The sequence below is a fragment of the Macrotis lagotis genome, chromosome 4 (assembly GCF_037893015.1).
Source record: "Macrotis lagotis isolate mMagLag1 chromosome 4, bilby.v1.9.chrom.fasta, whole genome shotgun sequence".
NCBI lineage: Eukaryota > Metazoa > Chordata > Mammalia > Peramelemorphia > Peramelidae > Macrotis > Macrotis lagotis.
Genome location: NC_133661.1, coordinates 54697267 through 54712783, shown reverse-complemented (window position 1 = coordinate 54712783; position 15517 = coordinate 54697267). Strand labels below are relative to the sequence as shown.

Genomic DNA, 15517 nt, shown 5'->3' with positions numbered 1-15517 from the left:
GGAGGTGGGGCACGGGGCAGATGGGGGCACAGGGGAGATGGGGGCACAGGGGCAGGTGGGGCACGGGGCAGATGGGGCACAGGGGAGATGGGGCCCAGGGGAGGTGGGGCACGGGGCAGATGGGGGGCCGGGGGAGACAGACACTGACAGCGGGGGCGGGACGGCGAGGGAGGCAGGGGCGGTCAGCCAGGCGGCCACAGCCGGGCACCCTCGTCCGGCGGCCGCGCCGCTTCTGCGCCTCAGTGTCCCTCCTCTGCGGCCCGGCCGCGGGCTCGCGGACGCCCCGCTCTCCGGGGGACGCGGGGACGGACGGGCCGGGGGCGCGGGGGGCGCGGGGGGCGCCCGGACGGCCCCTCGCCAAGTTTGTCCGGCGCGGACACGTGGGCGCCGGCCCCGGCCGGGCGGCGGCGGGGGCGGCGGTGCGGGCCCCCAGGAGCGCCCCGCGGCCGCCCGGCGCCCACAAGCCTACCTGAGGGGCTGCATGGCCGGCGCCCGGCCCGGCCCGACGCGCACACACACGCGCTCCCGGCAGACTGGCGCTCACACGCGCCAGCGCCCGCCCGGCGGCCCCCCGGAGCCCGGCCCCGCGCGCCGATTGGCTGGAGCTGCGGGGGGCGGAGCCGCGGCGGCCGGGGCGGGGCGGCGGGAGGAGGGCGGGGGCGACCGCGGGGCCCCGGGGGCCGGCGAGGCCGGGCTGACCTCGTGCTGCCGCCCTCGGGCCGGCCGGTGGGTAGCACGCGCGGCGGCCATCTTGGAAGCTGGCAGGGCTCGCCCTCCCCCCCCCCTCGACTAGCCCGAGGGGAGTGCCAGGTTCAAAGATGGCCGCCCGGGGGCGGTGACTTCCGCAGTCACGTGGCCTCGGCCCCCACCGGCGCCTCGCGGGGGCCGCTCGGGAGGGGGCCCTGAGCCCGCCGCGGCGGCCCCGCGGGTCACAGGCCCCGCGGCCCCTCCGCCGCCGCCCCGGCCCGCTCGGGTCCAAGGAAGACGCGCGCAGCGGCGACTGGAGGAGAACAAGGCGGCGGAGGGAGCCGCGGCGGGGGCGGGGCGGGACAGGTGCCTCCGCGCGGGGCGGGGCCGGGGGCGGGGCCGCGCTGTGACGTCAGCCGGTCTCTCCCAAGCTCCGCCCCGCCGCCCGGGGAGCCCCGCCCAGGAGCCCCTTCCCCGGCACCGGAGGCAGCGCGGGTCGGAGCCTCCACGGAGGCCGCTCCTCCACAGGTTTCGGGAGCCTCGGAGGGGAGAACCCTAGGCGCGAGCAACGGGTCTGAAGAAAATTCTGAACAGCTTCCAAAAGAGAAGCGCTAAATTTCCTCTTAATTTCCAAAAAAGCTTCTCCTCTCGGAACCTACAAGGAAGTCAGTGCTGAAGCCTCACCGACTCCAAGGCAGTGAGGCTGGAGTAGTCTCAAGGCCGACTACAAATCCAGGGCTCCTTTGTGAAGCATTTTAAAGCCTCCATTTTACATCCCACTCCAGCATTCCAAATTTCCAAAGAAGACCCTGCTTTGGGAATGGTGAATGACCTTTCTTCTGGAAATATCGACCCAGAAGGAAGTGCTGGGCAATGGGCAGAAATCTCTTGAGCTGGACCAGCCCTGGCAGGAATGAGCTTGACCACAATGTCGGCGGTTTCTCCAAACCAAGACACGAGAACTGAACCAAGGGGCCTCCGGGTGGCAGTTGAAAGCAGAGACACCAAACTATTCAGTTCAATTCACACCTTAAATCTCTGACTGATATTAAAGTAGGATCCCCATTAATAAAATATACCTGACTAATAATCTTGGGAATCATTATAAAGTGCAAATTTTTAATAAAATCAGCCCTGATTTTAAAAAAAGTCTATAAAAAATGTTTCACTTACCACAAGATTAGCAAGGTTGACCCAAGAAAAATGGAGCAAGTATTTTGGCTGATGCTGCACACTTCCACCATTCCCTACAAACATTTTAAGATAGTTTAACAGCTAATTATAGAAGGAAAAGTCACTACCAGCGAGTACCCCTAGAATATGGAAACAAGGTCAGGAAAATGTTATTCTCAAAAACTTTTCCCTTGACCTTGTAACCTTCTCCAGTGAGGATTGTATCTCCCAGTCACGGCTAAACTAGTAAAAGAAGCAAACTAGCTTCCATTTTTCTTCCCATCCACATTCCTTAAATTCTGGCTCCTCTGCTGAAAGGACTTCTTCAACATGAAACAATGACCTCTTAAAGATCCAGTGACCTTGTCTCAGGCTCCTCCTCTTGGAGTCCTCAGAGAAGAAAGCAGTGGAATCAGAAGACCGGTGTTCAAATCCTACTTTTATCACCACATGAGTGACCATGGGCTTCTACGGGACTTTTGCCTCACCTATAAACCGTTATCCTTTCATGTATTCTCCCCCTTCTTTCTTGATCCCATGATCACTTCTCTCTTTGTTGGAATCAACTATCCTTATTTATTTATTCAATCATTCATTCATTCAACAAGCATTTACCAGCCCTAATTCCTCCGAATTTCTTTCTGATATTTTAATTCAATAAACATTAACTAAAAGCTGTTTGGGGAAAACAAAAATTTATCAGATGACTTCTGCCTTCAAGGAGTTTACATTCTATTTTTACCTTATTTGTCACATCTGACCCTACCCCATAAGGTTTCCTTGCTATTTCCTCCCCTAGTAAATTAAGGTGGAGGTTATGTGACTGATTCAACGTCAGGTAACTAGTAAATGTTTGAGGCCGGATCTGAATTCAGATCCTCCTGACGTCAGGCCCCAAGCTGAGCCTTAATAGTGCATTAGAGGGATACAAAACAAGCTACCAGGAGATGGTAGAGGTCATTACTGGCTGAGGTCATTAGATGAATAAAGTATTTACCATCTGCCTGGCGCTGTGCCAAGCGCTGAGATTACCAATATAAGAAAGCAAGATCCTCTCTCCCCTCCAGGAACTTGCAAGGAGCACCAGAGCCAGGGGGCAGGTCCAAGTCAACAACTCAACAAGCCAAGTTCAGGATGACTCCAGATGAGGAGTCTAAGGATCCTTGCAGGGAGGAGGGGGTGATGGCTGGATTTAAGGAGATTAAAACAGGTCTCCTTCCTGAAGTAGGGAACCTTGGATTGGGTCTCAAAAGAAAGGCATAGGAAAAAAAAAAGATGCAAGCAGTGGGGTACTTCCTGAACAAATTTCAGGCAATATTTCTGAGGCAGGAGGGAGGCAGTGTTCTTTTAGCTGGAGTCTACAGTAGGTGCAGAAGGCCAATAAGGACCAGAAGAGTGGAGAAGGAAAGGAATTTTGGCTTTATTGACAAGGCAAAAAAGGAGCCACTGAAGATTTTTGAGGAAAGGAGTGACGTAACCAGATTTCTGCATGTAAAATATTAGTCTGGCATAGGTATGTAAGCTAGATAGGAGATGGGAGAGACTGAAGGCAGGAAGTCTATTTAGGAGGCTATGGAAATAATCTGAGTAAAAGGCAGTAAGCTGGATGGGGCTACCTGAGAGGAGAGACCAGATGCAAGAGAGAAGAACTGAGGCACCAGGAGAACCCAAGGGGAAAGAGGCAAAAATCACAAAGCCTAGAGAATGAAGAGGAAAAAGAAGTATGTGGTATTTTTGACTCTTTGGAAGGAAAGAGTATCCAAAAAGAAGAGGTCTTCAGCACAGCTGAAAGCTTGCACGGTTAAGATTCATGTAGCCTAGGACCAGATCCCAAAGGGGACACTTCAATTTGGTTTTGGGTAGATCTGGGGGCCTTGAGAAAACAGAAAGTAGCTGGATTTTAGATGTGGAGAAGAGTGAGTGGGTGGTGGAAAAGTCAAGCTATCAGGTATAGCTAGCCTCTTCAGTCTGATGGTAAAGGGGGAAGAAAGGTGGAGCATTAGCCAGTGAAGGTAGGAGAGCAAAAAGGAAGGTGTTTTAAGGGTTAGGGAGACCCCATCATGCCTGTAGGAAAATGGTAAGAAGCCTGTGGAGGGGAAGAGACTAAAGATGCATATGGAGAGATAATTCTAGGATGCAGGAGGAATGAGGAGCAAATAGATAGCAAGATAAACCTCTTCTAATAAATGAAAAAAAAGATGCTTCTGTGAACAAAGGAAGGGAACAAGGGCTGGAGACAGAGAGAACTCCATTCAAGAAAGCCTGAGCCTTCTTAATAAAGTCTAAGACTGCCTCTGGAAAGATTGATAGTGAGACCTGGGACTTGAGGACACAGTTGTTTATGACTTGATAAGGGGAATATTAAACAGCAGTGACAGAGGTGTACAGGTTCTGGAAAGCACTATAATTCAAAGATAGCAAAATTAATTCTATCTCTAACTTTCTCTAACAACATTAGCATGGGTAGGAAAAACAAAAGAACAAATGCACATTACAATGACGTAAATGAAAAATCATAAAAAGGAAATTGGACTCTGAGTAATGGAAAAGCTAACTGAAGGCATGAAAAAAGAGTTATAAAACAATAATTTCTCTCTTATATGTCAGTGTCCTTGGAAGAAACAAAGAAACAAAAGACCCCTGCCCTCAAGATGCTCACAGTTGAGTGGGGGGGGAGATAATAAGTCATATACATATATATATATATATGTATATACAAACAAGCTAAAAACAGGATAAATGGGAAGTAATTAAAAGAGGGAAGGCATTAGAATCAAGAGGAAATAGAGAAGCCTTTCTAGAGAAGAGAGGATTTTAGAGGACCTAAAGGAATCCAGGAGTAGTCAGAGTAGAGGAAGGAAAGCATTTTGGACCAGCTAGAGAAAACTTCCCAGATCTAAGAGATGGTGCATCTTGTTTGTGGACCAGCCAGGAGGCCTGTATCCCTGCACAGAAGACTCAGTATAAGAGAGAAAAGTGTAAGGACAGGACCAGTAGGAGGGAGTTGGGTTCTAAAGGACTGAATGCCACACACAGGATTCTGTATTTGGTCCTAGAAAGGATAGGGAGTCTCTGGAATTTATTGAGGTGGGAGGTGACAAGGTTAGACCTGTCTGCACTTGAGGAAAATCACTTTGGAGGCTGAATAGAGGATGAACTGGCAGGTAGATGCACTGGCAAGCTGTTGCACTAATGAAGACATAGGGTGCCAAGGGTCTGCCCTAGATGGGGTGACAGTGTCCTTGGAAAAAGGGGGGGGCATATTTGGGAGAATCACCAGACCTGGGCAACAGATTGGGGGGGGGGGGGGGTGAAGGACAGCAAGAGAGGCGTCCAGCTTGTGAGCCTGAGGACCTGGGAGGATGTGGAAGAATGCAGCTGAAGAATGATGATGACTTCCCCTTCTTTGTAGGAGATTCAAAAGCTGGCTTCAGGGTAGAGCAAGCAGATAGTTTGGCTGAAAAGTAAAAGTCATGAAGGGGAATGATGGGAAATAATGAAGTTGAAAGGCAGGTTTGGTGAAAATAAGAGAGGTCAAAAAACAGACAGTTGTGGTCAAAGAGTAGAATTTCCAAGTTAAGGTCCCTACAGATGGTGAGCTTGCCAGTAAACAGATGAAGTTGGGAAGAGGATGTCATTGGAACCCTTCATAACCTGGTTCCAAACTCTCTTTCTCAAAGTATTCACATTTTGCATTATTTGGCCTCATGCAGCCTACACATTTCTTTCCTACATGCTGCTCCCCTTCTTTGTGCCTGTGACTGCTGCCTCCTACACCCAAAATGCTCTCTTTAAATCCTTCAAGGATGGAGGGACACTTCTTGTTTCCTGACCCTCATTCCCCTCTCCTACCTCATTCTTCTCACCAAAACAGATTGCTTGTTGGACCTCTCAAACTCTACATGTTCAAAACTGAACTCACACTCATTTCCCGACATCTCCCTCATTCCTGGTTTCCCTTCCTCCTGCCCCCAGCTCACATCCTAGGGCTGGTACTGGACTCCCCACTCTCTCCCCACCCACAATCATTTCCTAATTCTGCAGAAGTGAGAACTAGGGCTTTGCCATCATGAGAAGCCCAGCCTCAGACAGAGCTAGAAAAAGGCAAAGAGAAGCTGCACTCTTTAAAATTATGTTTTAAATAAACATTAAGTCTGATAATACATGTACATAATAGTCAAAGAATTTATCAAATTGAAGCCATTTCCCCTTAGGGAAAAAAAATAACCCCTCCCCACCCACATACACATTTTTGGTAGAATGCACTGCACTCATATTCTTCCTACAAATATTCATATTTAACCTACACAAAATTTTTGAAAGTTTATTTTTTTCCTAGATTCAATTTAGGAACCAGTCACTTCAGAATTTGTAAAAGAAAAACTTTCAGAAGAAATTTGTGATCAATCTGTTTTTATATGAAATTTATAATAGAAAATGAAATCCAACTCTACAGCATTTATTTTTTTTTCCCAAATAAAGAAAGAGCTCCCTCTCTAATCTGTCACATACCCTGATGTGTTAAACACTTCCACGAGACCATGAACATCCCCACATACAGACATTCTGCCCTTACAGAGTTAGTCAAAATATTTCACAACTTTTTTATTCAGTCAATAATTCACTCCAATGTCAGTCCTTTTTGTAAGAACTGGAGTATTTTTCCAAACTAGATAAAGTTCTATATAGAAAAAAAATTAATTTCTTTAAAATTTTAACCAAAGTGTCCTTTTCCAATTTAATAATTGGCAAAATAACTATATCAAAAAGATACCCAGAAAAATTCACCACATTCCAGACAAATAAACTGAGGACCACAGTGATCCAGGGTCAACTGGTGGGCAGTGCCAGAGCCAGGATTTAGAGCCCATACATGCTGTTTTATAACCCATGATCACTACTTGGCTACTAAAGTCTAAAAGCTACCTGGCCTTCCTATCAAACCTGATGCTGAGCATTCCTAGGTCTGTAAGGAAAAGGAAGAGAAGCATATTAAGCATTTATTTAAGTGCCCATCATCTGAGGCCCTATGCTAAAACACTTTAGCTAGCATTTGAAAGACATTTAGTATGTGCCAGGCTCTGGGTGAGGTGCTTTTACAGTTACTATCTCATATTTATCCTCACAGCAATCCTGGGAGGAAAATGCTGTATTATCCCCATGTCACAGGTGAGGAAAAAGAGGCAGCAGAAGTTAACTCATCCAGGGTCACACAACACAACATCTATTCACTGAATCTGAGATGAGATTTGAACTTTGATCTTCCAGCCTCCAGGCCCAGGGCTCATCCAATGTATCACTTAGCTGCCTCAGTTTCTCAATTAAAAAGAATGATATCTTTGAGAGTATAAAGTGACTAGACTTTCTTCTTGAACTCCTAGCATTTAATAATAATAATACAGCAGTGTAGAAATAGTGCATCTGCCCTATTGTTCCTACAGATGTCTGAATAACAATGGGAAGTGTCACAGCCTGAAATAACAGTCACATTCTCTTCAAAGGGTATCATAGACAAGGATGGGAGAGGTAATTCAACTAAGGTCCAGTGGTTGAGTGATTTACTCAAGGTTAGATTTGAAATAATAATCAGAATCAGGATTTGAACTTAGATACTGACTCCAGAATACTTTTTCTACTACATAGACTATTTTCTTATATGGACATTAATGCTTTCCTAATACTATGAGCTACTACTTATAATAACTGAGATATTTTTGGAATACAATTTCTAAGAAAAATATATGTTAAATGATATTTTGGATGAGCTAGGAAGTGCTTTTCTAAAGAAATGTTGCAATCAATTCTTTTGTAAAATGTGAATCTTTCATTATGCAATTGCCTCATAATTTGCTATACTGACCTCAGATTTTCATCCATTGGACTTCCTTAAATTGAGGCAACCCACAAAGAATTATATGATTTATAATCTTCCACAATAACAACTGAAGGTGACACATAGAATAGGAAAGGATCTAGTCCAATAAACATTTGAACAGCAATGCTGCCTTCAAAATTCCCAGCAAGTACTTGATCAATCTTCATTTAAGACTTCCAGTATGTGTCAACAATATTATTCCATATTGTTTTAGACCATTTAAAAATAACTAGATGGTATAAAATACCTGAGAGTACATCCAACAAAACAGACACAGGACCTCTATGATCATATGTTTATAAACATAAAACACATTTCATATAAAGTCAGATCTAAATAATTAGTAAAGCCATTATTATAAAAATAACAATTTTACCAAATTAATCTATTCAATGTCATTCCAATTAAATTACTAAGAAACTATCTTACTGAGTTAGAAAAAAATAACAATGAAGTTCATTTGAAAGAACAAGAAGTCAGAATTTCAAAAAAATTAGGGGAAAAAAATGTAAAGAAAGAAGATTCAGCAGTAGCAGACCTTAAACTGAATTAGAAGGCAAGAGCATCGTTGAAGTGTAAAATTATTTTAAATTAAAATTTTCTTGTATAAATGCAATATAACAAAGAATAAAAGGAATGAAGAAAGAAAAAGAATGAGAAAAAACTTGCAATGTAAATGTGTCAAACTACTGCTATTGTGTAGGAAATAAGCAGGTGGATTTAGAATAACATATTGAGACTTAGACTTATGAAGGAAGTTCCCATTCACCTTCAGAGACAGAAATGACAGGTGAAAATATGCATAGGTTGGTCTTATATATGTATGTATTAACATATAAGTGTTTATATGTGTATGTTTACAAATATTTATATGTGTATATAAATATCCATGTTTGATTGTAACCCTCTTTAAGGGGGAAGAAAAAGGGAAAAATATAAAAGAAGTACTCAAGGCAGCAAAGAAGAGATGGGTAACTTTGAAAACAAAGTATATATTTATCATATAGGTTTTCTTGAAATAGAAATGTATTGTTTTATAATGAATCCCCTCATCTTTGCCATCTACATGGCAATGTTCTTTGTTTTCTTGCTTACATATAAGATTTAAATGACTAAAAATTTTTTTTAAAAAAAAGATTTCCAGTAATGGTAAAGTTACCACACCCTAAAACAGTAAATTTTGGGCTACTCTAATTCTTGGGAAATTTTTCTTTCCATCAAACAGTATCAATTGGTCCTCAAAGCTGCACATTACATTTTACATTAATTCTTTTATTCATTTTTGATCACTGCATACATTTCCCATAGTAGTAATTATAAAAAATTCCCTCTGTTCTTACTCTACCTTCACCCAGTCTCTCAGCAGATGACCTCATCTACTCTAGAGAAGATTCTGTAAGTTTCCACACGGCTGCTCCTCTATATCTGAGGACCACCTCACCTATCCTTTCATCCTTAGCTCAATACTCAGAACAAGTGGTGCTTCCTTTTGCCAAGACTAAAAGTCTTAACCTGCCCTTGCAACCACTCCTTGAACATTCTTTCATCTTCAAACTTTCCATATAAATTGGCTCAATCCTTGCTTTCTAAAAATATACTTATGTATCCTTAAAAAACCTTCCCTTTACCCAGTCTGCTTCTCCAAATATCATCCAATATTTTTCCCCTTTGCCTCCTACCTATCTGACCACTCGTAGGACTCCTTCACAGATTGAGTCTTTCTTGTGTCCCCAAACACAGGCATCCACTCAGGCTCTTTACTACATCCCCTTCCCTCTTAATATACCCTGTCCCATAGTAATATCACTCAGTCCCCTTGGTTGAACTATGACTTCTATTCATATGACTGACAAATCCAAATAACCTGAACAAATATCTTCCCCTTCAAATGTCAGTTCCTACATCTTTCACTGCCAATTCAGCTTCACCTAATTTCCCACTGTGAATCAATAACAGTTTAAAAGCTGAGGTTCTCTAAATTTTCCACAACCAGTTACATACATTTATTCATCATTATAATTTAAATAACAACTTTGATAATTTAAACCCTTCAGTTTAAACAAAACTTGGACAAAACCCTTTTTGTAAAATCATTACTTTTAATACCTATTCACAAACAACTTATCATTCATTTAAAAAAAACAAATTTGCTGTTTTAGGGTTCCTTGTAGCAGTTTAATGAAACATTTTAGAGAATACATCTTCCCTCTTTATGAAAATCAGTCCAATTTGACATTCCTAGTCTTATAATTCACAGATGAATATTAAACAAATATAAAAGGGGGACCGTAGTACCCACAATGAAGAAAGTAAGGCAAAAATAACACCTTTGTCATAGCCTATCCTCTAACAATAAATAATAGTTGATTTAGCATTTCTTGAGGGCAGGGGCCCTTTCATCTTGACTTTGTACACCCCAGTATCTGGCATAGCGTGTGGTACCTATCAACAACCTATGAGATAAGTATTAGAGGTGTTATTATTTCCTTTTTTACAGATGAGGAAATTGAGGCTCACTCAGATTAAATGACTTATCTAAAGTCACAAAATTTGTAAGTTTCAGAGATAAAATTTTTACCTAGGTCTTTCCAAACTCCAAGTCTAGAGTGTTCTCTACTACAAGATGCTAAATATCACCACATACCCAAGAGACATAATTTTATCAATAATATAATGATCAAGTTCATAGAACAGGCTAAAACAAATGGATTTTGCTGGAAATCAATAATCCAGAATTGTCTAGAATTTCTCTAATTCCTTTACTACTGCTAGGGAAATCAAACTTATATGCCCATCTTTTTGTTCAAAGTATCCCTGATTATAATGCTCCTAATTTGTGCTGACCAATTCCCCATTGGTACTAACCAACAGAGACTTACTTTAATAACTGTACCAATGAGAGTGGGTAATATTTCCAAAGGAGTCTCCTCTCTTATCTTTCAAGTCTTTCATCTTTAAAACTGAAGATTAGGGGTAAGCAACACTTCTTGCATAACTTCTTAGGAGAGAGTTCTATTTTTCAAGTAAAGCCTTTCCAGAAGAACCACCCTCCCCACCACGCACCCTCAAAACCTGTGATTTTTATCATTGAGTGGAATTCCTGGTTGGCCAAATCCCACCTCTGAGTGGTCATCTACTTGTGTATAATTTAGTCTTAAAAGAATTATTGTCAGGAGCACTAAAGGACTAAGTAGATTGCCCAGTGTAACACATCTTATAGAGATGAAAAGCAGGTCTTCGATCTACTACCACATTTTACTAGTAAGTAATTCTGCCTTTCTGGGTTTTCTGAACAAAACTTCAGTAATTCTTTTCTTCCCAAGATAATGAATTGACACTGGCAGAGTAAATACATTCTGGTTGTTTTATGCCCTGTGTCCTTTCCAGAGCTACCCCATTTGCATATTATACAAATTTAGTTAGTTCAGTTTGGGCAAGGAGAATCTTTGCTAAATTTATGAATGCTTTTTGGCAAAGATCTGACAGCAAATCTCTCATCTTGATTTCATTTTTAATTAAAACCGCATTTTCTGTGATTTTTTTTCCTTCACCTTAGTATTGAATATGCAAACAGAATGAAAAGTTGAATCTGATATTTTATTTCTAAAGAGGATCTGACAAAGAAAGGCAATGTTTGATTGACTGAACTTTATTTAGTAATGGAATTGTTAGCCTAACTCATTGTCAGGCACACCCACATGGTATGTCTCCATTTTCAAAAAAGTTGCCTTGAAAATCTAGAAATTAAAAGCAGAAATAAAACCTTTAAATCAAGTAAATAATTTACATCTCTTCTAAACATCCCCTCTTAAGACTGTATCCTAATTAGAAATACTTTTTTATTTTTGCCTTCTTATATTTTTAGTCTGATCTCCCTGAAAAAGACAATCCCTCCATTTGTACCTGTTACCTCCTCAGTTACTTACTGCAGAAGCTTGTTCCATCAATCACGCCTCTTCCTGAACTTTCAGTCTCTCCTTCCCATTTTCTTTATTAAAACAATGTTCCTTAAGCCATGATAACATCTGTATCTTCCCTTCATTGATTAACTTTGGGTACAAAAATTCAATATAATTTACCAAACACGGATTAAGAATATATGAGTGTAGGGGTGGCTAGGTGGCGTAGTAGTGCCTTGGAGTCAGGAGTACCTGGGTTCAAATCCGGTCTCAGACACTTAATAAAATTACCTAGCTGTGTGGCCTCGGGCAAGCCACTTAACCCCATTTGCCTTGAAAAAAAAAACCTAAAAAAAAAGAATATTTGAGTGTGTATAGAAGACTGAGGCAGGTAATATTTTAGGCCAAAGATTAAATAAGCCCATAGGATAGTAGAGGTAAGAGTTGCAAAGGCCCTTAGAGGACATCTAGTTCAACCACATCATTTTACACAGGGAGATTAGGGAAGAGATATTAAATTTCGCCATGAAGAAATCACTGGCAGCTTTAGAGAAGGCAGTATCAGTGGAGGGATGATGCCAGAAGCCAGATTCAAGTCAAGGCAACAAGCTTTTAAGAAGTGCCAAAGATGTACCAGGCACTGTGCTTGGACTTAAAAACTAAAAGCTAGCCAAGACCCTCAAGGATTTACATTATAATGGAGGAAAGTGGTGAAATTCAAAGAAAGGGGAAAATACTAGGTGGATTCAAGGTAAATAAGAAAGACCAGAGAGAGAAGTGAAAGAGTGAACTTGAATTTCACTAACCAGGGTACTTTCCTTAAAATGAAGGTTCCAGGAAGAAGTGTTTGCTGTGTGTGAGGGAAGAAGGGGAGGCAACCTATAAAGATGTTTTTTTCTCATCTGAGAAAAGGAAAAGATTGATCATTGTCCTTCATATGGAAAAGGACCAAAATGACATCCCTATGTCAAGGTCAAGGTACAAGGTGTCCAGCCGTGACTAATCAGGCCAATATGAGCTTGGGACAGCTCTCCCACAGGTCAGGCACAGAGTCCTTATGAATCTTTGGAGTGGAGATGTCTCTAAATTTGCCCATCTTGTGTTTCATTAGAGCTACCACAATTCTGCTTTGCCCAGCACCTTCTTGGATGTGAGCACACCATTCTGGGCAGTCCTGTGCCAGATCTCCAGTAACTCACAGTCAATTCCAAAGTTCTTCAGACTCCGCAAGAGTGTCATTGTATTTGCTGCCTCTGACCTCCATGTGAATACTTGCCTTGTGTGAGTTCTCCATGAGATAGTCTTTTAGGAAAATGTACATTTAGCATTCAAACAACCTAGCCCATCCATCAGAGTTAGACTCTCTGCAATAGAATTGAATGCTTGTCAGTTCAGCTAAAGAAAAGACTTCAGTCTTTTTTTTTTAAATCTTACCAAGTGATGTTCTGAAGACAATTCAAAAATAAGTATTTCTGTTTCCTGGCATGGCACTGGCATACAGACCAGGTTTCACAGTCAACACAATGGCTTTGTGCTAAAACCTCTTCTCTCACATTTTCCTTTAAAGCCTCTCAAACATTGAAGTAGGTCTGGCAATGAGGATATCTACTTCATCATCCATGAATATATCCTAGGTGACAGGGTAAGGAACTGAACCACAGCATTAAAAATTTTTCCATTTGCTGTACCTGATGGTTGATAGAGTATTTCTGTCAAAATGAGTACAAGGGGCAGAAAATCAATCCAAGCTCTATAGCACCTCCATCTCCTAGGCTGCATGGAGTATACAATTATCTATGAACAAAAAAGTGCCATCTCTCCCTCAATTTTAATCTTGGCTTGTAGCTTTTCAAGTTAAATCATTTTCCATCAATTTGGGCACTGCCTTCAAGGCCATTTTTGTCCTTTTTGAAAGCAACTGATAGCATCACTGTAAACATCAGGTAAAAAGCATGGGAGAAATCACCCAATCCTGATTCACTCTGATAGCACTTGGGAAAGCACAAAAGCATTTTCCATTATCCAGAATTCCTGCAAACATGCCCTCATGGAACTGGCAAATAATACTGATGAACTGCTCTGGACAATCAATTTCTGTCATGATTTTCCACAAGTCCTCACAACTGACCATAATCAAAGGCTTTGGTCAAATCAACAAAAGCTCTGTACAGACCTCTGATATGCTTTGTGTTTTTCTACTGAAGTTGTTGGGCAGCTATAACCATATTTTTTTAATTTTAAAAAGGTTTTATTTATTTTGAGTTTTACAATTTTTTTCCTCAATCTCACTTCCCTCCCCCCACCCCCCACAGAAGGCACTTTGCTAGTCTTTACATCATTCCTATATTATGCATTGATCTAAGTTGAATGTGATGAGAGAAAAATCATATCCTTAAGGAAGAAACATAGCATGAGCTATAGGAGAATTACATAATAAGACAACATTTTTTAAAAAATTAAAGGTAATAGTCCTTGGTCTTTGTTCAAGCTCCACAATTCTTTCTCAGGATACAGATGGCATTCTCCATCGCAGATACCCCAAAATTGTGCCTAATTTTTGCCCTGTTGGTATGAGCAAGTCCATTAAGGTTGGTCATCACTCACATGTTAAGGTGCACAATGTTCTTCTGATTCTGCTCATCTCACTCAGCATCAGTTCATGCAAATCCTTCCAGACTTCCCTGAATTCCCATCCCTCCTGGTTTCTAATAGAACAATACTGTTCTATCACATACATATACCAGTTTGTTAAGCCAGTCCCCAAATGATGGACATTCCCTCAGTTTGCATTTCTTTGCCACCACAAACAGAGCTACTATAACATTTTTATACAGGTGATGTTTTTACCCTTTTTCATAATCTCTTCAGGGTATAGACCCAGTAGTGGTATTGCTGGATCAAAGGGTATGCACATTTTTACTGCCCTTTGGGCATAATTCCAAATTGCTCTCCAGAAAGGCTGGATGAGTTCACAGCTCTACCAACAATGCATTAGTGTCCCAGATTTCCCACATTCCTTCCAACATTGATCATTTTGGCCAGTCTGAGAGGAGTCAGGCAGTACCTCAGACAGCTATAATCATATTGACCTTTCCTTGGTCCTTTCTGAAGCCATACTAGCTCTTAGACAGGTGATCATCTTCCAGGTGAAGAATCAAGTCTATTAAGGAGAACTCTGCAGAACCTTACCAGCAAAGACTAAGAGAAAGCCCCACTGGGTTCATTACAGGACAACCTGTTTCCTTTTTCTTTATAGAGATAGACAAGGAAGTCATCCTTGAACTCCTAGGGGAGAGCCTCCTCTTGCCAAGTAACCCAGAAGATTTCAATCTGATTTTGTATGAGCAGGGGCAGCTAGGTGGCACAGTGGATAGAGCACCAGTCTTGGAGTCAGGAGTACCTGGGTTCAAATTCGGCCTCAGACACTTAATAATTATCTAGCCCTGTGGCCTTGGGCAAGTCACTTAACCCCACTGCCTTGAAAAAAATCTAAAAAAAAAGTCTCCCAGTAATTATAAGCCTGTCCTCTTTGGGCACATTGATGATGGAAATCTCCAGGTCTTAAAACTTTTCTTTGCCTTTATCAAGATTTGTCAGGGTGGGCGCATACATACTGTTGATGGTAGTGGGATGCTTTCCTACAAGTGGTGGATCACATTGTCAAGAGCCTATTGTAGACTTCTTTTGGTGGACACAGATTCTTCTTGATTGCAAAACCTACACCAACTTCAAAGAATTCCCCTTAATTGAGGCCACACCAAATAGATGTGTATTCAGCTGCAATTCAATAAATTGGCCATCATTCGCCACTCTTTTTTCCTTCAGGCTATTATTTGGATGTAATACCTGCTGAGTTCTCTCACACCAAGAACTATTCATCTTT

General features: G+C 42.0%; 1 protein-coding gene across 3 annotated transcripts in view; it reads right to left on the bottom strand.

The window, feature by feature from the left end:
* Positions 1-15517, bottom strand: part of ADK (adenosine kinase) — a 580911-nt gene that overhangs the window by 530455 nt on the left and 34939 nt on the right. Inside the window, exon 1 of one of the 3 annotated variants that reach the window (XM_074232888.1) lies at positions 470-574. The exons of the other annotated variants lie outside the window; for them this stretch is intronic. Coding sequence (XP_074088989.1) covers positions 470-483 — 14 coding nt within the window. The 5' untranslated portion in view covers positions 484-574. Of the gene's footprint in view, positions 1-469; positions 575-15517 lie in introns of those variants that run through there. 3 annotated transcript variants of the gene reach the window in all.